Genomic DNA, 27,022 nt, shown 5'->3' on the forward strand with positions numbered 1-27,022 from the left:
CCCGCGCCCGGCAGCCACCTGGGGCCGGGCTGCTCCGAGAGGACGCGGATGCTGGGGCTGCAGCCCGGGTGGAGGGCCCTAGGGGAAACAGAAAGGGGAGGCCTTCTGGGAGCTGGTAGACCCTCACAGTCTCCACTTCCCACTGAGGCACGGGGAAGATTTGCAGAGAGTGGAATAAAATTCCCTCCACCTGAGCCCAAAGTAGCAGGGAAGGTGGTATATTGATTACTCCCATCCAGCACATAATGTGACACCAACGGATCAAAAGGCCAGGATCTCAACCAAATAGGCTTTGCTGCATCACCGCCATCAATGGTTAGCTAGAAGTTAAACTGCAGCGCGCCAGATTTTGACTAAACTTCTTTTCTCTACCCTAGTGGGAATTTCTTTCCATGTCATAAAATATTCTTAATTACATTTTGTCTAATTCTAGCCTACCCTTTTCATTTGTTCAAAAAAAAAGAAAAAAAAATCTTACTAAATACTAGTTGCTTACCATGCACCAGCATTTCCTCAGGTGTTTGGAATAAGTAAAATACAATCCCTGCATTCCAGGAGCTCATCATCTATTAGGGGAGAGGAACACAGAAACAAATTAGAACCCAATGTGGTGCTACAAACAGAAAAGCAGTATAAGTCCAGACGTCTCAGAATCGGAAGAAAATATCTCGTGTATGTAGGGGCTATGAAACACCAGGGGAGGTAGAATATAAAAAAAAGTAAGACTTCTACGCGGGAGAAATCAGGAATGTGGAAGTGTGTGTGTGTGAAGCCCAGAGGTGTGTAAGCACAGTGGGCTTGGAAAAGGGTGACCAATTATTCTAATGGAGGAATGACAGTGTTTTAGATTGAAGAGCAGAGTGGAGACCAGGTCATTAAAAAATAATAGTAATAACAAAGATTTCTGTAGTACTTGCTGCGTGCTTAAGGACTTAACATTTGTTAACTTCTGGAATAAACTTAGATGCTGTATACAGAAATTGAAATTTACACTGTAGATGATAATGAAAGAAATTAATCAGGGAAGAAACTTGCTACCAGTTGTGCATTTTAGAAGAATCACTTTGCTCTCAGTATGGCAGATGAATTAAAGGGGGATAAATTGGAAGAGAAGATGCCAGTTTAGAGGTGTTTGCCAAAACCCATGAGGAGATGCCAAAGGTCATTGAAACTGAAAAGGAAAAGAGTAGGAGACACTAAGACTACAATAAACAGATATGGTTAATTGGGAAGAGGAGGAGATGTGCCTAGTGTGAACACCTAAATTGACAAATTGAGATCTTAGATGGCTGCTTATGACCTTATCAACATTAACTGGCCTAGAGTAATGAGCCCTGGCTTGTTCAGTTGTGGTCTCTTTGTATTTGGAGTACCTGTGGGACATCTCATAGTGCAATATAAATGTCATCTGCTGTGACATCACCCCATTTACCATCGTAGTTCATTGTCCTTTTCCACCCTCACCATTCTTACCTTGTCCCTCCCCATGTTTTCAATATGCTGGAAAACAACAAACTTCTCAGTACTGGAAAAGTATTTTTTGGTTAAGCAGATGAAAATGGTGTATATATAACTAATGGTTTAGATGTTTTGTCCCTTCCAAATCTCATATTGAAATGTGACCTCCAATGGTGGAGGTGGGGCCTAGTGGGAGGTCTTTGGTTCATAGGAGAGAATTCCTCATGAATGGCTTGGTGCGCTCCTCATGGTAATGACTGAGTTCCTGCTCTGAGCTCACAAGAGATCTGGTTGTTTAAAAGTGTGGCAACTCCCTTCTCTCGCTTGCTCCCTCTCCTATCATGTGACACTCTGGCTCCCTTTCACCATCCACCATGATTGTAAGCTTCCTAAGGTCTCACCAGAGCAGGTGCCGGCGCCACAGTTCCATCGTACAGCCAGCAGAACTGATCCAAAGTAAACTGCTTTTCTTTATGTCACTGGGCTGACATAAAGAAAATGGACTGACACAATAACCATAAATAAAATAACAATAGGCATTTTGCATAAATTATCTCATTATATCTTCAGATCATCTCTGGAAATTAGCTCTCATTATCCTATTTAGCAAATGGAAACACCGGAGATCAGAGAGGCTCTGTGTCTTGCCAGAGGCTACATTTACAGTGTGTGACTTTACCTTTCTGCACCATTTGAGACTTCTGCTGTGAGTTTGTATTGCTTTTTTAGTGATTTTTAAACAAAAATTAGGTATGTGGACCACATAATTTTGGGGAAAATAGACACTAAAGTGAGGCCACTCACACTAAGCATCATTCTTCCATCAGGACTTTCTTTCCCTGGTCTGTGTGAGGCAGGAGAGGCAACAAGTTTCCATCAGTTTCGTCAAGCTGTTTTTATTGCAATCTCTTCCAAGTTACCTCTGCTCCTGGAGAGAAGAAAGGAGAAAATGGAAATGGCTCCAAAAACCTGACTGGTGGATGAGAAGGAAAGGAATGCTGCCAGGATTACTGTCATCCTGCCTTGGGGTAGCCAAGTTATTTTTAATATAGTAGAAGCAGATCTTCTGGAGGAAAAGCCAGTGGGTCATGGACCCCAGTAGAGGGTGGACATCAAATCTTTCACTACTATGGACTGTTTCAAGAGATAAGTGTTGTCAATCAAGAGTATTTAAATGGTTTTTAAGTGCTTCATTATTTGTGTAGTTTATGCTTAATTTCTGTGCAATATAAAAAGCCATATTATCCGATGCAATTGGGGCTAGTACTTGGCAAATGAAAAACATTCATCAAGAGACCAAAGTCAATACATCCTAAATATATCTTAAACCACCTATTTTACCCGAGATAAATAAATACATATTCGTTCACGAATCTTTTGATGTAGGGCCAAGAATTTTTCTTTGAGTATTCAACCACATCCTAGAGTTGGAAGTCATAAACCACAATTATGATACACCACTATAATTTGCAGGTTTAGTTTAAGTGGAAGTTCTCAAAGACCCTTGCCATACAATCAGAGTGCCAAGTCATTCTATGTTCAATTTTTTTCCCAAGCTTGTAGGATTTTCTCACATACTTAGTATTAAACTTAGATTTTATTTTATTTTATTTTATTTTATTTTATTTTTTGAAACAGAGTCTCACTCTTGTCTTCCAGGCTAGAGTGCAATGGAACAATCTTGGCTCACTGCAACCTCCACCTCCCTGGTTCAGGTGATTCTCCTGCCAGCCTCCTGAGTAGCTGGGATTACAGGTGCATGCCACCACACCTGGCTACTTTTTGTATTTTTAGTAGAGTAAAAATACAATGTTGGCCAGACTAGTCTTGAACTCCTGACCTCAGGTGATGCGCCCTCCTTGGCCTCCCAAAATGCTGGGATTACAGGTGTGAGCCACCACACCTGGCCTACACTTAGTTTTAATAGGAAAAATTTACTTCTTTCAAATCCATATTGTATATATTCCTTATCACACGTATAACTGGCAAAAAAAGAGAAAAAGTTTGTGAAAAATATAACTGACTTTTGGCACAGGCATAACCCAATGATAGGAGTAAACACAGGCAGACATTCAGGAAGATGTAAGCTGATAACTACTTTGCCCTAAATGTTAGTCTGTGTGTTTTACAAAGGAATGAAAAATGCCAGTTAATCCAGCAAGTTATTTTCAGGTACATAGTCCATTGTAAAGTTTATGCTAAACACAATGTAATCACTGATGTTAGAAACTCATCATTTTTAAAGAATGCCCCAAGAACCATCAGAAAGCAAAGCACAATACTATACACATATAATTCTGCCCCACTTAAAACCTGCTGGTACCTCCTCATTACTCTTAGCACAAATCCAAAATTCGTAACATTATTTACAAAGCCCTTTGCAATATGTCCCCTGACTACTTAGGTTCAGGTTCATTTTAAAAATTTTCCTGCACACACACACACACACACACACACACACACACACGGGAGGTTCTTCTGTTCCTTTGAACTAGATTTGAGTTGCCCCTAGACCTTAAATATGTGATTTTTCCCTGCCTAGAAGTCTACTCCTTTACCTGTTTAACTGACAAGTTCCCCTAGAGCCAGAAGGGTTCAGGTTAGATATTACTTCCTCCAGGATTCATTCCCTGACACCCTTAGTTTGATTAGGTGCCACTGCTATGAGCTTGCATGGCAACCCGTATTTCCTGTTTTGATCTTATTATTTAAAATGGGCATTTACTTGTCTGTATCCTCACCACTAGCCCCACAAGAGCCAGGACCATTATGCTCACAGCTGTGTCAGCAGCTCCTACCGTGATACCTGACATTGCTTGTTTGATTGATTACTTGGCTGAATAAATCAATAAAATAATTTTAAGAGGCAGAACTGTTGGTTAAGGGTGGAGAATCATGGCAACAGACTGCTCTGGTATCAACTACTCACAAGTGATGTAATTTACATGAGTTTCTAGGCCTCAATTTCCTCAACTGATAGGGGAAGAAATAATAGAAACTAAAGGAGCTAACAAAATAAAATAACATGTGAAATACTTAGAATTTCTGCCCAGAGGAAGTCTTCGGTAAATGTTAACTGTTATTTCTTTTGTTAAACTTGTATATGATTGTTCTGTTTTGTTTATAGGTATCTTATACATATATACAATTTCTAGATCATGATGTTCACCTGAAGATAAAAAGAAAAAAATTAAAAACAAAACAAAATGCATGTTATATGCAATCACTTCTCATTTTTCCCGGTAGTCAATGTTCTATTAAGTCACCATAAACATTGAATTAGCAAATACTGAACCATTCTTCCTAGGGGAACTACCAAATTATGTTCCTGTGAATCTCTCATCACAAGATTTTTGTCAACAGATCAATATATAACCTTGTTTATTGTTTCTGTTTAAAGACAGCATGTTTATTATATATATTGTTGGTTCAATAACATTGAACTCATAGACAATAGCACTCTAAACAAAGCTTACCTAACACTTGTATTTTTGCCTATAAGGCACATCACAGCCTTCTGGTACTTAGGAGCACTAGACAGCACTCCAGTATTATACTGGAGATCCATTTTAAACAATAAAATCACCAGGAAAAAAGCACACAACTGTGAAAAATATGGTGCTAAAGAGACCACAGAAAGGACGCATTTCCACTTTAAGAGCTGAACAAGAAGGAAGAGCGTCTTGTTTGACCTCAGCTGGGAATGTTCATGTTGGGCGACTCCATAGCTGCATGCAACAGAATGTAGTTAGAGCCTTACTTCACATCATTTACAAAAATTAACTAAAATTGGATCAAGGACATAAATACAAGAACTAACATAGAACTCCTAAAAGAAGTATAGGGATACATTTTTGTGATGTTGGATTCAGCAATAATTTCTTAGATATGACACCAAAGGACAAGCAACAAAAGAAAGAAAAATACATATATTGAATTGTATCAAAATTAAAACATTTCTGAATCAAAGGAAACTATCACGAAAGTGAAAAGACAACCTACAGAATATAAAAGGAAGTCTTACAACTTAAAACAAAATAACAAAAAACACAACAATATTTAAAACGGGTCATAGGACTTGAATAGTCATTCTTTTCAAAGAAGATATAAAAATGGCCAATAAGCACATGAAAAAATGCTGAACATCAACAGTCATTAGGAAAATGCAAATCAATCACAATGAGATACAACTTTACACTCATTAGGATGGCTATAATTTTTTTTAATGGAAAACACGTGTTGGCAAGGATGTGGAGAAATTGGAACCCTCACACATTGCTGGTAGAAATGTAAACTGGTGCAGCTGCTGTGGAAAACAATTTGGCAGTTCCTCAAAAACTAGACTAAAATTAAGGGTTATAGCAGGGAAGAAATGGAACTATGTGTTGGAAAATGGAGATTAGGGAAGAATAAGGAAGAGAAGTTGATCAACAGGAAGCAGGTGGTTGGTTAGGCAATCATGACAAGTAAGAGGTCTGAGAGCTCATTGTCCAGATGCCACGATCTGTTAAGTTTCAGTTCCTTGATACTCTCTGGGAGGCCGGCTGGTGCTTTCCTGAGAAAGGAACTCAGATAACACAAATGTAAATTTTTCAAGTTTTAAAACTGGTAGGGTCGATTTCTATGTTTATTAAAAATAAACCATAAATATCAGTTCTATGGGACAAATGACCTCGTTTCAGTAGACATAAAAATACCCCTCAAAGATGTACATGAGGTAACTCATAGAAGCTGTGAATATGTTACCTTACACATAGTTTGGACTTTAAAATCCAAAGTGCCTTAAAAGGATTTGTCAGCAATGTAAAACTAATTTATCATTCAATACATGATAAAGTAATGAAGCTTATCCAGTGACAAGACTGCATGCAACTAGGAGAGGATAGAGAATTGGTAGGGAGAAGAGCTGGATTTGGAGAATTAAAAGTGAGAAGATGGGATTATTTCTGTATGGTAAATAAACCAGATTCTCAGTTCTGTCGTTGAATCACTGCTATACTGTAGCTGCTTTAGGGTTCCCTTGAAAGGCTAGGGCTGTCCATTGGAAATAAAGTAAAATTAATTACTAGTATGTCATCTCTATCTGTTGGGAATCATTAAATACCTGTGGAATGATTGAGAGAAGACCTTTCTGGTTCAGTTTGTGCTAGTAATTTAGCACCACATGGTGGTGAAGTGGTTGGTTCTGGTTTAATAGTCAAGGTGCAAGTCAGAAAGTCAAAACTGGTATTACAAAATAGGAAATTTACCTATTTAATAATTTTTTTCCTTTTTATTTCCTCACTAAGGTATACTGAAAAATTCAAAATTACTGATTTGTCTCCAGAAGAGGTGATAATATCCCTGAATTTTAAAGATGTTTATGTCACTTATAATCTTAAAAACAACTTTATCTGCATTGTTCAAAGATGGAAAAAAAGTATAAGCCACCAGAATTTTCTATGAAAAATTTACCATGTACCATACACAAGATCAAAAATAATTTCTATTACTCTGGTGAAGAGCATAATTCTCCAAATTGAAAACTACTAATAATAATGTAGATCAGTTGACACTTTTTGAATAACTTAGTGGTAACTAATTAACATTCTGAATACAGGATTAACTAAAAAGTAACCCCTAAAGACTCCATTTTAACACCTAATATCTGAGAAAGGAAGTAAAATAACTTTGAGATTAATTACTTTGAAACAAAGTAGGCATTTAAAAATAATGTGAAGGTAAATTACTATGTAATGACCAAAGTCAAAACCTAAATACTACTTTTATTAAAACCGATTATATATTTGTCATGCTTCAGGAAAATAGGGTTGACAAGGAAATGGTATGAAAGGGACCATAGGCAAATAACTTTCTAGGAAAGTCAGAATACTTTAGAGAGTGAATAAAACATTACTTGGAAAAATATTGTTGTTGCACCAATTGATATTCGGGCATTGCAACGTATTCATTAGACAACAGCAATTCTATTTTATGAGCTATGTTTAGTAATCTAGGTAATGTTGCACAGCAGAAAGCATACTGGACCAGGAATTTGAATGTGTAAGCATTAGTCCCAATTCTGCTAGTAACTGCCTTGGCCAAGTAACGAATTCTCTCGGCATTGTTAACATTAAGAAGGGGTGGAGTCAAACTTCTTTTAACTTATGACTTTTAGGAGTTTGACCTTGATATGCCTAAAAGTTGTCCTGTTTAGGGTTCACTGAGCTTCCAGAATTGTAGGTTGCTATTTTTTTAATCAAATTTGGAATTTTTGACTTCAAATAATTTGTCTGCCCCATTCTTTCTCTGAGACTGCTTTTCCACCTAGTTAGGTTGTCCCACGAGTCATGGAGGCTATTATTATTTTTTCTTTTTTATCCACTCTGTGCTTCAGTTTGGATAAATTCTGTTGATCTAAATTCATTGATCTTTTATTCTATGCTACCCTACTCTACTTTTGATCCCCCCTCCAATGGATTTCTGATTTCAGATATTACTTTTAATCCTAAAATATTCATTCAAGTGTATTTAATTAGTTTCCCAATCTTTCCTGACATGCCCATCCCTTCATCCATAATATTCATGTTTTCCTATAGACTTTTGAGGATTTTCGCCATAGTTATTTAAAGTCATGTCAGCTATGGGTACACAAAGGCATAGAGAATGGACCCTGGAGATTCAGAAGTGGGGAGGGTGAGAGGGAGTGAGGGATAGCAAACAACACATTGGGTATGATGTACACTGCTCGGGTGAAGTGTACACTCATATCTCAGACTTCACCACTGTACAATTCATCCATGTAACCAAAAACCACTTGTACACCAAAAGCTATTGAAATAAAAACAAATTGAAAGATAAAATATTTTTCAATATAAAAATAACAAAAAAATAAAGTCACGTCTGCTAAATTGTTTGTGGGTCTGTTTCTATTGACTGATTTTTCTCAAAACTCTGGGTTATATTTTCTCACATTTTCCCATTTCTTCCCATTCTTCCCCACCCTCCTCCCCTCCACAACACTGTGAATGATACATTGCAGAGTCTCTAAGTTGTGTCATCTTCCCCTGAAAGTAAGTCTTTACCAGCAGTCAGTTAAATTACAAGTGTATCATAAACTTGGGGAAGCTTGGTTTTATGGTTTGGTAGGGTGGGCCTGTTTTGGCTTTGCCCTTCATCCTAGGGGGAATTAATTAATCTTAATTAATTCTGTACTACTTATTCCTAAGGCATAGATCCAATGGGGTTTCAATGGAAAGATAGGTTTTTCTAAGCCCTGTAACTGAGTAAGACTTGAACTTCCATCTCTTGTTTCTCGTGCAGTGGACAGTAGTAGCTGGAATAACTGCTCTGTTCTTTCAGCTCTGCCTCTGTTTTTTTCTTCTGGGCCCCTTATAGCCTCACTCAGTGCTGGGTTCAGCCAAGGATTTGAGGGAAATATTTCCCACCTCCCACCCTGTGGCTGCTTCCTTTCGTGGATTTTTCTCCTCAATTTCTAGCCACAGTGGCAGTCTCCTCATTCCAGGAAAGAAAGACAGCTTTCTGTTGTATTCTATCTGCACCATAGGGAGTAACTTCAGGGGAAAGGGTAGCTGCCTTCTTTAACAGTTAAATCTCCTTCAATTTCTGCCTGCTTTCAGTAACTTCAATGTCTTCAAAGGATTGTTTTCCACTGTGTTTTGTTCAGAATTTATCATTGTTATCTGACAAAGCTATCCTGCCATTATTGAAATTAGAAACCCCTATTAAACTTTAAATGACTATAGTTCTGTTCTTGGTCACTAAAATTATTTATAATCTTTTTTTCTAATCAAGCATATCAAAGTATTATGATATCTGTCATCAAGTTGCTTTGTTTACAAGAAAGTTTTTAATTAAAAATAATTTTTTTTGTAGAGATGGGGTTCTCACTGTCTTGCCCAGACTGGTCTAGAACTCCTGGCCTCAAGCAAACCTCCTACCTTGGCCTCCCCAAATCTCAAGATTACAGACATGAGCCACTGTGCCCAGCTGGTTGCCTTGTTTTTAGATCTAGCTTATGTACAAGTAACAGACTGAACAAATGCAAAAGGTTTTTGGGGTATAACCTAGCCAAAGAGTGTTTGGTATGGTAAACTCAGCAGGTAATTCTGATCCATTCATGATTTCAGCAGGCTCTTCATCAGGAGTTACAAGCTCAAATTCCTACAATGGCTAGGCAAATGAGTAATGAGAACTTAGTCTCATTAAATAAACAGAAGTCTCTCTAGGATTTATGGTAACCCCAAAATTGCTTGACCATCTCAGTGCAGACCTTACTCAGTTCCAATGCTGTATCCAAGCAAGAACACAGGCTCCTATCCTCAAGAATACTGCAGCTCTTAGAATTCAGAATATCTGTCTTTGGGGTATTCATAATACATTAATGGTGCCAACTAGTTCATTTATTTTTAAAATACTTTGAGGCCAAACAAAACATCAGGCCACTGTTTTCAGCTTGTGATTTTGCTCCTGATCCAAGATACTCCCTGTGATTGTTCTACTTCATCTCTTGATGCTAATTCTGACCCTCCTTCTCCCAATATGTTCTAAATCTGCTTTCCTCAAGCTTTCCTTCTTTCCTTATCTACATCACATCATTTAAAATGTATTTTGTCCCTTAATGTATAAAACTGCTCAAGTATTTTCCATCTGTAAAATGAACTTTCCTACTTTTGCTTTCACCTCAAACTACAGCCCTTTCTCTTCCTTTCTAAGCCAAGCCAAGCCTAATGCCTATCCATTGCTTGATCCACTGGAATCTGGGTTTAGTGCTTGACCATGCCACTGAAATGGCTCTCTGTAAGGTCACCAATAACCTACTCTTCTTCATTCATCTTACTTTGTTTCCCTATGATCTTGTGTCACAGTCTTTCTTGACTTTCTTTTTACTTCTATAGCTAATCACCCGGCTCCTGGCCATCCCATCCTCCTTTTAAATGTAAAAATTCAGTGCACTGCCTTCTTCCTGTCTCCTTACTTTACACATTTCTCCTGAAGCATCTCATCCAATCTCATCCATTAACTTCTACTAATACGTGTATTATTTCTCTGGCTTTGATCTTTCTCCTGAATACCAAGGCTTATGTTTACAAGAACCTGCTGGAAATTTCCATCTAGATATGCCATAAGTACCTCCAATGTAATGTACCTTTTCCCCTCCTAAACTCTCTGCTCTTCCCCAAATCTCTGCCCCTTTGCTCCCATTTCCTGTCTCAATTCTTAGTCCAGCCAATCACCTAACCCAGAAACCTATGGATTCTACATCATACATTATCCTAAATGTCTCCTTTCTATTCCCAATTGTTACTAGCCTGGTTTATTTAAGCCCTTATCACCTCTTTTTGGCAGTAGTATGAAAATATTGCCAGCCATCCTTCTGTCTTCTAATATGTTAATATACTAATATATGTAAGTACTTTGCATATATTTAATATTTCCAAAGATAATACTACATAACGAGGTAGATATCATGATGTCTATTATAAGGGGTATAATAAAAAGGTATGGAGGGGCTAGGTGGTTTGTGCAAGGAAAGACACTACTGTAGAACACATTAAGAGAGTACAACCCGGGGGCATAAATCTCTACCACATGCTAGTGTGAGAGCTTAATCACTCTCTGAGCAGATTTTCAAATCAGTAAAACGGGTATCAATATAGTATCTATAATATTAGCTGTTATTATATAAATTATTCATAATAAATAGACATATCACCAAAGCAAAAAAACAAAGAAAGCTACTTCTTAGAAATAAGTGGTATAATTTCTCTTTCTAAAATGCATACAGTTCTGTCACTTTTTGCCAACATGGCTGCTGGTGGTTGAATTTTATATTTCAGGCCTGTTCAAAAATGTTTCTTCATATGGTTTGGCTGTGTCCCCACCCAAAATCTCGTCTCAAATTGTAATTCCCATAATCCCCACATGTCAAGGAAGAGACCAGATGGAGGTAATTGAATCATGGGGGCAGTTTCCCCCATGCTGTTCTCTTAAGAGTGAGTTCTCACGAGATCTGATGGTTTATAAGTGTTTGGTAGTTCCTCCTGCATTCATTCTCCTTCATGCTGCCTTGTGAAGAAGGTGCTTTGTTTCCCCTTTGCCTTTAGCCACGATTAGGTTTCCTGAGGCCTCCCCAGCCATGCTGAACTGTGAGTCAATTAAACCTCTCTCCTTTATAAATTACCCAGTTTCAGGCAGTTCTTTATAGCAGTGTGAAACAGACTAATATAACTCTCTATAATGGCTTTCCTCATTAATGATTTATCACCATTATAAGGTTCAAAGAATGTTTAAAATTAATCTGGGAAAAGAGAATTCCATGGCTCAAAATTTTCTTCTTGGACCGATCAAGTGAATGATGGATGAGACTTACTGGATAAGCACTTAATATATGCCTTTGATAACCCCTTTTCTTGCATTTTCACAAAATCCTCACAAATTTACCCTCTGTGGACCAAGATATTCCCACAGAGGGTAAACTTGTAAGTGACTGGGAAGAGCTTTGAACTCAAGTGGTTTGAACAGTTTTCAAAATTATTTCAGGCAGTGTGTGGTGGCTCACGCCTGTAATCCCAGAACTCTGGGAGGCCAAGGCAGGCAGATCACTTGAGCTCAGGAGTTTGAGACCAGCCTGGACAACATGGCAAGAACCTGTCTCAAAAAAATAAAATCATTTCATTTGTGTTCTCATTTGATCCTTAAGAGCAACTAGTAAGTCAGGCAGGACAGAAAGGCTCTGCCCATTTTCTACTTCTCACACTCAAAATACTTCCACGTGTAGGTGCTGTACATTTTACATCTTAATTACAGCCAAAATATCAAGTATGGTGGTCAGGATAGGGGTAGTTATGACTTGCTGGTCCAGGGAAAATATCACATCTAACTAAGCATATAATGTTAGAAGTAAGGACAGTGGTTACTTTTGCAGGGCAGGGGTGAGATATGATTAGAAAGAGACAGAAGGGGGCTTCTGGATGCTGGCAATACTCTATTTTATTTCCATAGGAATTTATGGTGGTGTATTATGCTACTTCAGTGTAACTTCCCAAGCATCTCAAAACTTAATTTTCTTCTTGGTACTTTTCATTTATGAAAATAGGTATTTTCATACTAGAATTGCATATACATATTGCAATTGCATATATGCAATGGCATATATACACTATAATTAAAAATTATAAAAGAAAGATGTAAATGTGCATTTTAAAAGCAATCTGATAATGTAAAAGTAATAAAGGTTAGCATAATGAATTTAGAAATGTTTGTTTAGAAATAAAATAATTCTTATATTTCAGGCAGATACATATTTGCCTTTCTAAGGATGGATTTTAATGTGGTACATTTTGCTCTTTTTGTGTTTCTTTTCTTCAAATAATTGACATTCAAGATTTGAAGTTTTGGAGAAAGTTACCTCTCTGAGGTCATCCTTTTAGCTCATTATTGCTAGCTCATGTAATTAAAAAACAAAAACACATCATAGAAAGGATGAACCACATACACAAAAGTGGCACCATATGCTTATGTTTATTGTACAGTCACAAGTTACATGTTGGAAATCAAGCAGAATACTGTACCAGTTTTCACTAACTCAAATCAAGTTAGCAAATTACAAATTTTAGAACAGATTCATTTTCTGTCTCACCCAATGTGGGTGACCACAAACATATTTACTTTCTATGTTATTAGGTAGCAAATTAATTTGATACACTACACAGCTTCCAAGTTACCTTAGGATATTTCAAAGTGTTTCAAAACTAGTAAAGAATAATTCATTTCCAGCCTGAAATACAATGCAGAATGGACCATCTAGGGGTAAATAACCTCACTTAATCACTCTTTCCTGCTAACAAAAATAATACAAATATTTGTTTATATTAGGCTTACTAAATTAATGACAACTTTGACATTATCTAGATTTGGTTACATTGTTATATTGCACTTGAGAAAAATGACAAAAAAAATCAAAGATTCAGTACCTCTCCCAAGAAGTTCATTATATATCAGGAATTACAATGAAATATAAGCATATATTGCATGCTGCATATTTCTATTGCTCAAACCAGTCAACCAACAAACTAAAAGGAATAATCTCCAAAACACTGAGTATAAGTAATTTCATCTACCTTTTTTGATCCTACAATCATGTTTCAAATTTTAGGTGTTTTTCTTTAAATTAGTCATCAAACTACTACATATACTAGCTATCCAAGAATACAAACAAGGTGATACTGAGATGGGTAGTGACTGCACACAGGTATTCCAAGAACGATTCATTCTTCTCCACCAAGCTAATCATTACATTTTTCAACTTAGGAAGTTCTACCAACTCATGAATTCTGTTTGCCTTACAAAAATCACTGATCTATTATATACAATGCTTTTATCACACAAGTCTCTCCCTTAGGGTCATGATTCACTATCAAAAATCTTTCACAGCCCTCTTAAGCCAGTAAAGTCTCTTTTACTAACACTTGAGTTTTCTTTATGGAAATGTAAGTGTTAATGAGAATTAACTATGAGTAAGTAGTTTCATAACACAGGTAGAATGATGGCAATAATATTTTGACTAATTGTTTTACCTTTCAGATTCAGAATTACAGTGATAATCGTTAAGGGAAAAGAGAAAGAAAGAGAAAAAATGACTCACATGTATTTTTCTCAAAATATCAATTGTGAAATAAATACCTATATAAAAATCAAAATCAGTATATTTCTTAACAATGTCAAATGTTTTCAACATCTTCTAGTTCATTTATATGCTTTCTTAAAACTGAATCAGATCGTAAGAATTTTATACTTCAAAACAGATTTTTATTCTCAATAAATCACAAATATAGTAGTATTTCAAATGTTTTAGAAATTTAAAGTTTTCATGGGGCAAGTTTTTGATATTTAATCATGATAAAAAGAATTCCAACATTTTCTTCAGAAAGTAGGCTTTCAAATTACACTTCTCCATATTTTTGTAGATATATAAATGTTCATTTTTTGAAGGAAAATCTATGCTATTATACAAAACTATATTTCATAAAGGTAATTTAAGAAATCATGTTAATTTCCAAATTACAGCATCTTTCAATCTCTAATACAAGATTATTTTCAAGATAGATGCCATAAAATGAATAGATGGCACAAAAGCAAATCCTAACACTTTTGTCAAAGAGTGACTTTCTAGTCAACATATTTTCAGAAATGACTGTTACTAGGTGGTAGAACTGTTATGGTAAAGTTTGTTACAGATTAACTTACTGATTGGTGGCAGGCAACACTTGGCCCTAGGATAAAAATATTTTTCTTAAAAAAATTTAAATTTATTGGTAATAAAAATATTTACTGCATATGATTAAGCTTTTTCAAGCTACTAACAAAAATCTATACTCCAAGACCCATTACTTTTGAAATTCACCAAAGCTAAATAGAGAGTCTTGTCTATAGTCCTACCTTGTATACCTCAACTAAATGTGCTCCTATTTTATGAATATTTTCTTAAGATTAGCTCAGTCACTTCTGCAGGAAATTATGAGATATGGCAAGATAAATTTCAATTATTTTTAAAACACAGCAAAATAGTCAATTATTTGAGGGAAATATTTATCATTACCTAATGAGGACAGCAGTTAAAGAGCTATTAAACTCTCCATTTCTAATGCACAACATGATGTAATTACACAAAAATAGGTATGACTGATCATCATCCCCAGGCCTTCAGAAACTGTGAATAAATCATATATTCCTCTAGAAGGTTCACCACTCTACAGAGCCATATAAAACTACAACTTTCTACCTATGTGGCTTTTATTAAAAATCCTAGAAAAGTAATTTATACTAACAAACTTCAGAAAGCTTTAAAAGGTTTTCAATAACTTGAACTGCTTATAAAAATATCTTTTAGAAGTTATTCTGATAGCTAAGACTGATTTTACATATTACCTTGCTTAAACAGGGTTAATATTCCTGTAACATTATGCTATTGCTAGAAGTAAATCAGTGAGTCACCTTAAGAGTTTTTATTCCAAGCATTACTCATAAAGTTGGGGTAAGGGGTCCAGGTTCCTGTCAACTGTAAGGATTCCTCATTGATATTGACCCATTCTCAGTAACAGTTTTGGAAATATAAGGAAAAATACATGAATAGGGGGAAAATAAATTAATACTAACTAAAAACTCTGCTCTACTCTAAGAATGTACTACTTACTATAAGCATAAGCAACTATCTCAAAGAACTACACAGTATTTTAATAAAAATGCTTTTTTATATACTGTAAATAGCCAGACTAAAACAATGAAATAAATATGCTTTGAAAATAATTTCCAACTCCATATGGCTTTAAGCATTATGATATTCAGTTGAAATTAAACAATTACACAAAAGAGGCATTTGTGATTATGGAACTTGTTTTTAGTATAGGTTGGCTAGAAGGAGTTGACATAAAATTTATACAAGTTAAAATGTAATAAAATATTGTGGATTTAATATAAACAAAAGTGTTATAGGATCTACCCAATTTTCATATTAAAACAAAATATTGTACCTTTGTTATTAAAAGCAACAATTTTGATGGTATCATGTATGTGTTTATAAAGTTCCACGATATAAGTGATTAAAAAAATCTAAGTTCATGCAGTTATAAAGTCTTTAGTATCCTGAAAAGTAAACTGTAGTGTAATATGTATTAACATTAAGTACCTATACAAAAGACATGATTGCTAAGGCCCAAATTTGGACTGCTTTAAAACAACAACAACAACAACAACAAATGAAATTCAATACATTAAATCAGAAACAGTAACTGAAGGAGGTACTATTTTATATAAAGTAGTAAATCAGGCACTATCTGTCTTATATACATTGAATAAAAACTATCCCTTGAAATTTTATTATTTAAATACCTAAAAACACAAGTCACTCTATGTTATTAAATGTATGCCTGAACTTCTTTATCAGGAGAAGGTTGACAAATATAATTCTCATTTCGTGGTGAATGCCAATTAGCACTATCAGCAGTAAAGCCTTGGATTTTTACTCCTCATGAAGAAAGTTTAAATCTATAATAAAGTTGCTAATTCTAGTGGGTCAAGATGCAGCATAACTTAAAAACTGCAGTTAAGTTTCTGAGTTTCCTTCACCATTTTCATGAGGTTGTAGTTGTTCCCTTTCTTGTTCCTCTTGAGGTGGCCGGACTCGTTTAAAAAAGCCCATCTGTCAGTTGAAGAAAAACCGTTATTACTGTCACATCAGTGTAGAATATGAAAAGTATTTTCTGAGTGACTATATTACCACTAAGAAAATTTAAATTGTATTTCACAGAATTTATCTTTCCTCAAATAATAAGTAATGCTCATCAAGCATCATCATTACAGGTCCCTTTCTTCCTTCCCTTACTTTTCATTCTTCTTTTCCTTCTGTCCTTTTCCTTTTCTTCTGTTTTCCCTCTCTCCTTCTTTGTCTCTTTCTAAGTTCGTTACTTACCCTGTACATTACAAATACCAAAACAGCCAGTAGCAACAATCCTGCAAGAACTGCTAAAATGATCACCCACACGGGCACAGGCATGGGTGCTGGCTGAATGCCCCAGGTGACATTAGTGGTAACCTATAGAGGAATAAAGATTTTAGTTTTAAAAACAGTGCATTGACTTAATCAACAAATATCTGAGAAAATATTATATTTTATTTTAATGGAATTCACAGTATATTCTTTTCCTGCATATGATAATTTAGTGGTTTCACATTTGGTATCAAGAGCAAGCACATACACACATGAAACTCCCAATGACAAGTTGACTTCTGATTGCATCTGAAATGCAATCTTTTTTTTTTTTTTTTTAGACAGTCTTGCCCTGTATGTAGCTCAAGCTGGAATGCAGGGGCATGAACTTGGCTCACTGCAGCCTCCACCTTCCGAATTCAAGTGATTCTCATGCTTCAGCCTCCCCAATAGCTGGAATTACAGGCGTGCGCCACCATACCCAGCTAATTTTTCTGTATTTTTCGTAGAGAAGGGGTTTCACCATGTTGGCCAGGCTGGTCTTGAACTCCTGGCCTCAAATGATCCACCAGTCTCAGCCTCCCAAAGTGCTGGGATTACAGGTGTGAGGCACCACGCCCAGCTTGAAATGATTTTTAAATAATCCAATCCAGTTTATCATGAGCTGATCCCATTTTTACTCCTTAAATATCTTCAAAATGCCTCACTTGTTGCAGTTAATTTCCAACTTTCTAACTTTGTAAAGGAAAATTCCTAAAATTTCCCCAATATAATGTAGTATATACTAAGAAGTCTCTTACACTGGACAAGATGCTAAACTAAAAGGTCTAGCTTTAATCACTCCGAGGTAGGGGAGTAAAATGATAATATTAAACTAGGTTATAATGCTATCATATAACTTCAGTTTAAATTATCAAGAGTTAAGCTGTCATTTTTTTTTTTAAAACCAAATAAAAACATGTACAGCATTTGAATTGAGTACATTTATACTATTCACCTAAACCAATGACTTACCAATGTGGAGTTGGTGATATCCTCAATTGGAAGATTTTTATAAGGAAACTCTATGACATTAAATGAAGCAGATGACTTCAGAGAATAGGAATGATTCTGATTTTCTTTCTGTTTGGAAATAACAATTAGATGATTTTTCAGATATCAGGCCTTGTATATTTCTTTGAAAACACTGGGTATGTTTGCTAAATGCTGCCCCAGTCTGCTTACATTCATAAAGGTCTCAGTCCACAGCAATGACTTTACGTACAAGATTGCACTCTTTCCTCTGTCTAATCTTCCAACTTGGCAGACAATCTTCAAGCACTGAGCGACTCCACAACCCTGCCAAAACAAATTCTTTACTTATAAGAAAAGGTAATTCTATCATCTCTTCAACATTTGAAAATTCGTCATTTTTTTTTTCTTTTTGTGTGATAGTCAAAGAGATTATCCAGATTCTTTTGTCTTGTAAATAAATAGGCTAATAGTTGAGTCTATGAATGCTTTTTATTGTGAAGGGGTTGGTATGTTTCTTTTCCTTTTTCTTCTTTTGCCACACATGTAGTTCCTTGTAAATGAAAGGGTTGGTTTTAATGTGATTTGTTATAGAAGGATAAGATCCATAATATTAAAAGATTCATTCTATGACTAGAACTCAATATTCTTTAGGCAAACTCGGAACATGGTGATATTTGTAAGATATAAAAACCAGATCTCAACATCCCCGTGGAAAAGAAAACAGAATTTTTAATGGGTGTTCCATGGAGGGCCTACAAAAATCAAATCACATGCTGATGGCCTCTGACACATTTGATGTTTTAATCAGTAACTTCAAGGTTGGCAGCCAAAAGAAATAAATATTCACCACCTTCTATATGCTTCTATACACTGTATTAGACATATCACATGTACGCACCCCACGACAATGCCGCCTAGTAGTGATAACATTTGTTGATGATTAGGAATAGAAAAGAGTTTCCTTGACCTGATAACGGGCATTGATAAAAAGCCCACAGCTAACATCATACTTCATACTTCTTTCTCCCTAAGGTCACAAATAAGACAATAGAAATCAAGTCATTTCTACTCAATATTGTACAGAAGGTTCTAGCCGGTGCAATTAAGAAAAATTAAGGCCAGGTATGGTCGCTCACTCCTGTAATCCAAGCAATTTGAGAGGCCGAGGCAGGCATATCGCTGCAGGTCAGGAGTTCGAGACCAGCCTGGCCAACATGGTGAAACCCCATCTCTACTCAAAATACAAAAATTAGCCAGGTGTGATGGTGGGCACCTGTAATCCCAGCTACTTGGGAGGCTGAGGCAGGAGAATCACTTGAACCTGGGAAGCAGAAGTTGCAGTAAGCCAAGATCATGCCACTGCACTCCAGCCTGGGTGACAGAGCTAGATTCTTTATCAAAAAAGTAAAAATAAAAATAAAAGTAAAAGGTATCCAGATTAGAAATGATAAAGTAAAGCTATTTCTTTGTAGATGACGGGATCTTACATATAGAAAACACTAAATAATCCATATTAAAACAATTTAAGCTAAAATAACAAGTACAGAAAAGATCAATATGCAAATATGAGTCATATTTCAGTATACTATCAATAAGAAATCCAAAAAAGAAATTAAGAAAACAATTTCCTTTAAAACAGCATTGAGGTCAAGAGCAGTGGCTCACACCTGTAACTCCAACACTTTCAGAAACCAAGATGGGAAGGTCATTTGAGGCCAGTAGTTCAAGACCAGCCTAAGCAACATAGTGAGATCCTATCTCTACAAAAATGAAATTTAAAAATTAGCCAGGGGTAGTGGGTGCACTTACAGTCCTAGCTACTCAGGAGGCTGAGGCAGGAGGATTGCTTGAGCCCAAGAGTTTGAGGTTGCAGTAAGCTATAACTATGCCACTGTCCTCCAGCATAGGTGACAGAATAAGACCCTGTCTCTAAAAAATAAAAATAAAAATAAGGTGGACGTGGTGGCTCATACCTGTAATTCCAGAACTTTGGGACGCCAAGGTGAGTGGATCACCTGAGGTCAGGAGTTTGAGACCAGACTGACCAACATGGTGAAACCCATCTCTACTAAAAAAATACAAAAAATTAGCCAGGCCTGGTGGTGAGCACCTGTAAGCCCAGCTACTCGGTAGGCTGAGGCAGAAGAACTGCTTAAGCCTGAGAGGCGGAGGTTGCAGTGAGTCGAGATCATGCCATTGGACTCCAGCCTGGACAACAAGAGCAAAAACTCCTTCTCAAAAATAATAATAAATAATAATAAAATAAAAGAGCATTGAAAAGAATACACAGAAATCATGTAACCAAGGATGTGCAAGACAAGTATACTAAAAATGACAAAATATTGTTGAAAAAATTGTAGAATAAATAAACAGAAAGATATACCATATTCATGAACTGAAATAATGTAATGTTAAGATAGCAATACTCCCCAAATTGAGACAGGTTCAAGAAAATTGTTACCAAAATTCCAACTACCTTGTTTGCAGAAATGGACAAGCTGATCCTAAAATCCATAAGGAATCACAAAGGACTCTAAATAACCAAAATAATCTTAAAAGGAAGAAAATGTATTCATATTTCCCTATTTCAAAACCTGAACTCCAGAACTACAGTAATCAAAACAATACTTGTATTAAGGATATACATATAGGTCAACTGAACAGAATTGAACATCTAGAAATAAACCCATATATTTATAATCAATTCATCTCCAACAAGACTGCTGAGACCATTTAAGGGGAAAGAATAATTTCTTCCACAAATGATGCTGAGACAAATGGATAGCCACACACAAAAGAATAAATCTGGACCCCTACCACACACCATACACAAAAATTAACTCAAAATGAATCAGGGATGTAAATGTAAGAGCTGTAAGTGTAAAACTTATAAAACCAAAAAAGCCGAGGTATAAATCTTCATGGCCTGTATTGGGCAATGGTTTCAAAAATATGACAACAAAAATACAAGCAACAAAAGAAGACATAGATAAATTGAACTTCAGATTTAAAAATTTTTGTGCATTAAAGGACACCATTAAGAAATTAAAAAGACAATTCACATAGAATGAAACAAAACCTGTGCAATCATAAATCTAATGAAAGTAGTATCCAGAATATATAAAGAACTCTTTGCAACTCAACAATAAAAGGCAAACTCAATTTAAAAATGGGCAAAAAATGTTAACAGGTATTTGTCTAAAAAAGATATACAACTGAAAAGATGCTGAATATCATCAGTCAATAGGGAAATGCATATCAAAACCACAATGAGTTACCTCTTCACACCAACCAGGATATCCTGATTATAAAAATTTTAAAACAAACAAAAACAGAAAATAATAAGTGTTGACAAAGATGTGGAGAAAATAGGACCCTCATATATTGCTGGCTGGGATTGTAAAATGCTGCAGCAACTTTGGAAAATAGTTTGGCAGTTCCTCAAAAAGTTAAGCATAGAGTTTCCATATGACCTAGCAATTGCACTCTTATGTTTATTCTCAATAAAACTGAAAAACATGTTTACATGGAAATTTATGCACGAATGTTCATAGCAACACTATTCAGAATAGACAAAAAGTAGAAATAATCAAAACGTGGATCAACTGATGAATGGATAAACAAAAGGTGGTATGTCCACACAATGGAGTATTATTCAGGCATAAAAATGAAGTACTAAGGCACACCACAACGTAGATCTTGAAAACATGCTATATGAAAGAAGGCTAGACACAAAAGGCCACATGTTGTATGACACTACATTTATGAAATGTCCAGAATAGGCAAATCAGTAGGAATGCAGGTTAGTGGTCACCAGGGGCTGATGATAGGGGAGAATGGATAAACTGCTTAATGGGTACAGCATTTCTTTTTGGGGTGACAAAAATGTTCACAATTATAGTGGTAATGGTGGTTCAATGTTGTAATTATACTAAAAAACACCAAATTATACACTTTAAAATCATTAAAACGGTTAATTTTATGTAAGCTTTGTCTCAACTAAAAAAAAGCAGATTCTGAAGGAGAACAGAAAGTGCAAGATCAAAAGTGGGGTTGGGAGGTAGAAGGCAGTTTCTATTTCCCATGGGTTGGTCAGGGAATTCCTCTGACATAATTTTACTTTTAAGGACATGAGAACAATATGCGAAAATAAGCTACAAGGATATCTGGACAAAGAATTCCAGGCAGATGGAAGAACAATTTCAAAGCATTGAGGAATAAACATGCTTTGGGCTATCTGCTCAATGAAGAGCAAGGTGGAAAATTTGAGAAACAGAATAGTAAGGAGAGGAGATGCAAGCAGAGAGGCAGGAAGTGCCTGTTAATGTTGGGCTTAAAGGTCATTGTAGCCTCTTGCTTTCTCATTGAGTTAGATGGGAAGGCACTGGAGTGACACAACCTGACCTGTATTTAAAATGATCACTGTGGCTTCTATGACATACAAAGTATAGTGGGGAGAAAGGCAGAAATACAGAGGCCAACCAGGGGTTTGGCAATAGTCCAATTGAGAAGGGAAAGTAGCCTGGGTTAGGTTGTGTTAGTGATGAAACTAGTGAGAAGGGGCCAGATTCTAGGCATTTTGAAGGTAAATATTGATACAATTTGTTGAAATACAAGACGTGAGATTTGAGATAAAGAGAGGAGTCAAGCATGAGGTCCAGGTGTTAGACAGACAATGAAGTTGATATTTACTAAAATTAACTAAGAACTTTATGGAAAGAGCAGACTTGGGAAAACCCAAGGGTATATATTGAGAATTAAGTTTGAGATTCCTATTAGATATTTAAAAGCAGTTTCTAGTAAGCAGTTGGATATTGGAATCTGAAGTTCAATGCAGAAGATCACACTGGAAATATAAATCAAAGGCATCTATACCAGATGGTATTTACAGCCATGAGAGTCAATGGAAGGAAGTGATCAAGTGAATCAAAGTCACTAGACAGTTGAACTGGATGAGAACTAACAAGAACCACAGAATTTGGTGTTGTAAAAGTAACTAGTGATCACTATTAAACATAAACAGTGCTGGGCCTGGTGGTTCATGCCTGTCATCCCAGCACTTTAGAAGGCTGAGGTGGGCAGATCTCTTGAGCTCAGGAATTCGAGACCAGCCTGGGCCATATGGTGAAACCTCATCTCAACAAAAAATACAAAAATCAGCCGGGCATGGTGGTGAGCGCCTGTAGTCCCAGCTATTGGGGGGATTGAGAGGGAAGGATTGCTTGAGCCTGGGAGGTCAAGGCCTCAGTGAGCTGTGTTTGTGTCATTGCACTCTAGCTTGGGTGATAAAGTGAGGCTCTGTCTCAAAAAACAAACAAACAAACAAACAAAAAACATTATACCAGGTTCTCTACTAGAGATTTGGAGGTTTGTTGATTAAAAGAAAAAAAAAGCAATCGCCTTTAAAAACATTATAGCCATTATATAGGCTAACTCAACAAAGGTTAATCAAATGCTAATTATTATTCCAATGTATTTTTGTTGGGACCTTCTGGATTTTTTAGTATCGTACTAAAGCCTCGGAGATTAGGAGGAGGCCAAGAAAGAGGACAGTTAAAGAACTAGAGTAGGAAAATTAAGTTGGGACGTAAACTAGTTCTATTAGCCATCTACAAAAATAGATCATTTGAAGAAAATATGGCATTAATCTGACTAGGAAAAAGGAAAGTAAGAGGAATGCATGGTATAAAAATAAATGTAGTTGTTCAAGCACAGCTGTTGTTATTTTTGAAATGTTCTTTGGCGTCAGTTCTATAGTCACATATTTTTAAATGTCTATAGTGCACGTACTTGAAATGGCACTTACCAAAGTGTGAATATCTCCTTCACTGAGAGCAAGATCCCGCTTAGTGATGAGATGGTCCCGCTCACCTTGCCCAGCAACTGTGTCATTCTTTTCAGTTGTTTGCAAAGATGAAATCTAATGCAATCACATTAACAAAATGGTGGTAAATGACAATGAAAAACATTTTATATCAGCATTTTGATATAAACTCTTAGACATGATTAAAAAATAGTGAATGAAAATTTAGTATGATAGAAGATTTACCACTCTGTATATGGTAAGCAGTAAGGACAGAAAATAAAGATTAGTCTTTAATATGTACCAAAAAAATTAGCTCTCCCTAACCATTATTTTCAGCCCTTGCTTACCTCGAGGTAACACACAGAAATGGCCTGAAATTCTCAGTACATTTGTGATGTCAATCATGGGTATATTTTTTATTTTGTTTCTTTACCTTTCCTTAGACCATACTGTATAATTTTTTCTAGTAAAAATCTATGATGGAGATGACTACATCCAAAAGTCAAGAGAATCATGAGTAAAACAGTAAAGCTTATCCCAAAGTAGCAATTTTAACAACAAAACACCCTTGATGTGATATTACGCCCTGAACAAACAACAATGTGATGGAGCCAAGGTCAAACTGAGTCCCTGAAGGACATCTCATGAGGCTCAGTAAGCACACCATGAAGATACAGTTCACTAGGATGTCACAGAATTAATTCTTACCCATTATACAAATGAACTTATCCTGAGTGTACTGCTTATGAACTAAACAATTTTTTGCAGAGTGGGTTTTACATTAAAATCGTTGTTTTATTTTATGAATTTCTTTTATAGATTTAGAAAGAAGGCAATGAAATATCATTATAATGAAGAGCTGCTATTAAGCACATTACCTTAATTCTCAAAGGGTTGATCTCCATATCTGAAGTGCAGTTCATTGGTCCATCAATATCATAATGAAGGATATACAACAGAGTGTTATTGTTATATTTGTAAGGCCACTGAAGATGGAGCATTGCCTTGCTGAATGAACTTGGACCATTGTTTCTCAGCTAAGGAGAAAAAAGAAAATGTATCTACACCTTGGGCAAAAATCTATTCCATCCCCTACATCAACTTTAGAAATCATGTTAGCAATAGGTTTTGAACAACAGCACAGTTTCCACAGTTAACCTCTAATTACAATGTGGCTATTTTTATGCAAAAATTATCAAACTCAACATTTGTCTCTAACACAGAGTAAAATGTGTCAGGATAAAAATATAAACAAGGTTGGGCACAGTGGCTCACACCTGTAATCCCAGCACTTTGGGAGGCTGAGGCGGGCAGATCCCTTGAGGTCAGGAGTTCATGCCCAGCCTGGCCAACATGGTGAAACCCCGTCGGTGAAACCCTGTCTCCACTAAAAATACAAAAATTAGCCAGGCATGGTGGCGCACACGTGTAATCCCAGCAACTCGGGAAGCTGAGGCAGAAGAATTGCTTGAACTCAGGAGGCAGAGCTTGCAGTGAGCTGAGATCAGGCCACTGCACTCTAGCCTGGGCAACAGAGCAAGACACCGCCTCAAAAAAAAAAAAAAATATATATATATATATATGTATAAACAAAAGGTGAAATATTAAAAAGTTATTAATGAAGGATGACAAAGAAAATTTTCTTCCTATAGAAATACAGTTTTGATTATTTGCCATTGGTATTTTCATTTTTAGCCAGAACTACAAAATGCCCATGAGAAAGTACCAGTGACTTATTTCTTTTATTCAAGTAGAACAAATTGATTTTAAACAACAAATTATATAAACTGCTTTATTTAAACACAGCTATTTGTAAAATAAAAATGAATTTATGAAAAAGGAAAATATTCAAACAAATCTCTGACACATAATTAACCAATGCAGAGTTTACATAAAAATTATATAGAATTTTTTTTTTTTAAGTAGCTTAGTTGTTCCTCTCTTCGTTGGCTCATTCACTAGGTTTGGGTAAAATCCAACAACTGCAAACCTCATAGATGTGCTGAACAACTGGCCCAACGTCTTCTTCAGTCTCGGGGTTCTCCTTGTGCTCCCAGTTTGGAATCGGAAGAAAGATATGATCAGGACTCGAGACTCTAAACAATGACCAAAGAAAACCTACCATGAATATCAAAATGATATAGTCAGTCCATTTTCAAAAGTGCCCTGTATTCATTACTCAAGTGAATAAAATTAGATCTAATTTTTAAAAATACTTCAAGAGAAAACTAATGAACACACACATGCACAAAAACTGCTCTTATGAAATGTACATGTAACAGGTAAATTGATTAATTTGTGTAAAAGTTCAATAAACTTAATTTGTGCATGTTGTTGCCATGTTTTGTTCCTTTTGAGGATCACCCAGTATTGGGGATTTGGAACATACCTAGGATTTTATTTCTACAGGAGCTAATGCCCTAGTAAAACCACCACTAAATATGTAGTGTCTACTGTCCAGAAGAGACTAAGGCCTGATAGTTACATTTAAAAAGCAATTGTGAGAATGAGATACTCAACTAAGTATTCATACTGACCCTCTTATCTCAACTGCAGCTAAAACAGCAAGGTCAACTTTGTGAGATACAACTGGGCTTACTTTGTCAAATAGATTTGAGCTGAAAAAGAAAAAAAAAAAATACTTAAAACGGAATTATGCATAACCACCAAAAGTATACAGAGGCAAATCCAGTGAAACTAAAAATTAACAAAAGAAACAAGTGTAAAGCTTACACCTCAACTTAGTTATTTTCATTAACATTTAATTCCAAGAAGATGAACGTTTTATTTCTGGATTTTAAATTTCGTTTTACAAACTCAAACCTGACAATAAAGTTATTCTTATAACATAAATATTGATTTTAAAATGCTATAATCAAGCAATAAAATTTAATCTGTGCTATTCTATATTTAAAGTATATTACATAGTATATTTACAACAAATAATATTTATTTGATAATCATAAATGAATATAAGTTGTTTTCATACCTTTGGATTTGTAAGTCAAATTTCACAGAAGTATCCATCTCTGACTGCTGGTGCACACTGAAACGAAGACCAGCTAAGAGCTGAAGGAGAGAGGAAAAGATAGTAATGTTAGTCAATGTCTAATTAGCAAAATTTCAAATCTGATGTCTAAATAAAAAATAATGTTCTAAGGCCGGGCGCGGTGGCTCAAGCCTGTAATCCCAGCACTTTGGGAAGCCGAGACGGGCGGATCACGAGGTCAGGAGATCGAAATCATCCTGGCTAACAC

General features: G+C 35.9%; 2 protein-coding genes across 4 annotated transcripts in view; both read right to left on the reverse strand.

Moving 5' to 3' along the window:
- The window catches only part of FAM171B (family with sequence similarity 171, member B), a 76,097-nt gene extending 74,609 nt beyond the window's left edge, over positions 1-1,488 (reverse strand). The window contains exon 1 of the mRNA XM_011936505.1: positions 1,474-1,488. Coding sequence (XP_011791895.1) covers positions 1,474-1,488 — 15 coding nt within the window. The remainder of the gene's footprint in view (positions 1-1,473) is intronic.
- Positions 1,489-12,962: 11,474 nt separating this feature from the next.
- Positions 12,963-27,022, reverse strand: part of ITGAV (integrin, alpha V) — a 95,763-nt gene continuing 81,703 nt past the window's right edge. For all 3 annotated transcript variants that reach the window (XM_011936495.1, XM_011936493.1, XM_011936496.1), the window contains 9 exons: positions 26,755-26,834; positions 26,303-26,383; positions 25,756-25,861; positions 24,644-24,802; positions 23,766-23,879; positions 18,170-18,283; positions 17,960-18,067; positions 16,928-17,050; positions 12,963-16,657 (listed from right to left, as the gene is read on the reverse strand). In XM_011936495.1, the coding sequence (XP_011791885.1) occupies positions 16,562-16,657; positions 16,928-17,050; positions 17,960-18,067; positions 18,170-18,283; positions 23,766-23,879; positions 24,644-24,802; positions 25,756-25,861; positions 26,303-26,383; positions 26,755-26,834 (981 nt within the window). In that variant the 3' untranslated portion in view covers positions 12,963-16,561. The remainder of the gene's footprint in view (positions 16,658-16,927; positions 17,051-17,959; positions 18,068-18,169; positions 18,284-23,765; positions 23,880-24,643; positions 24,803-25,755; positions 25,862-26,302; positions 26,384-26,754; positions 26,835-27,022) is intronic.

This window comes from Colobus angolensis, unplaced genomic scaffold, assembly GCF_000951035.1.
Source record: "Colobus angolensis palliatus isolate OR3802 unplaced genomic scaffold, Cang.pa_1.0 Scaffold153, whole genome shotgun sequence".
Lineage (NCBI taxonomy): Eukaryota > Metazoa > Chordata > Mammalia > Primates > Cercopithecidae > Colobus > Colobus angolensis.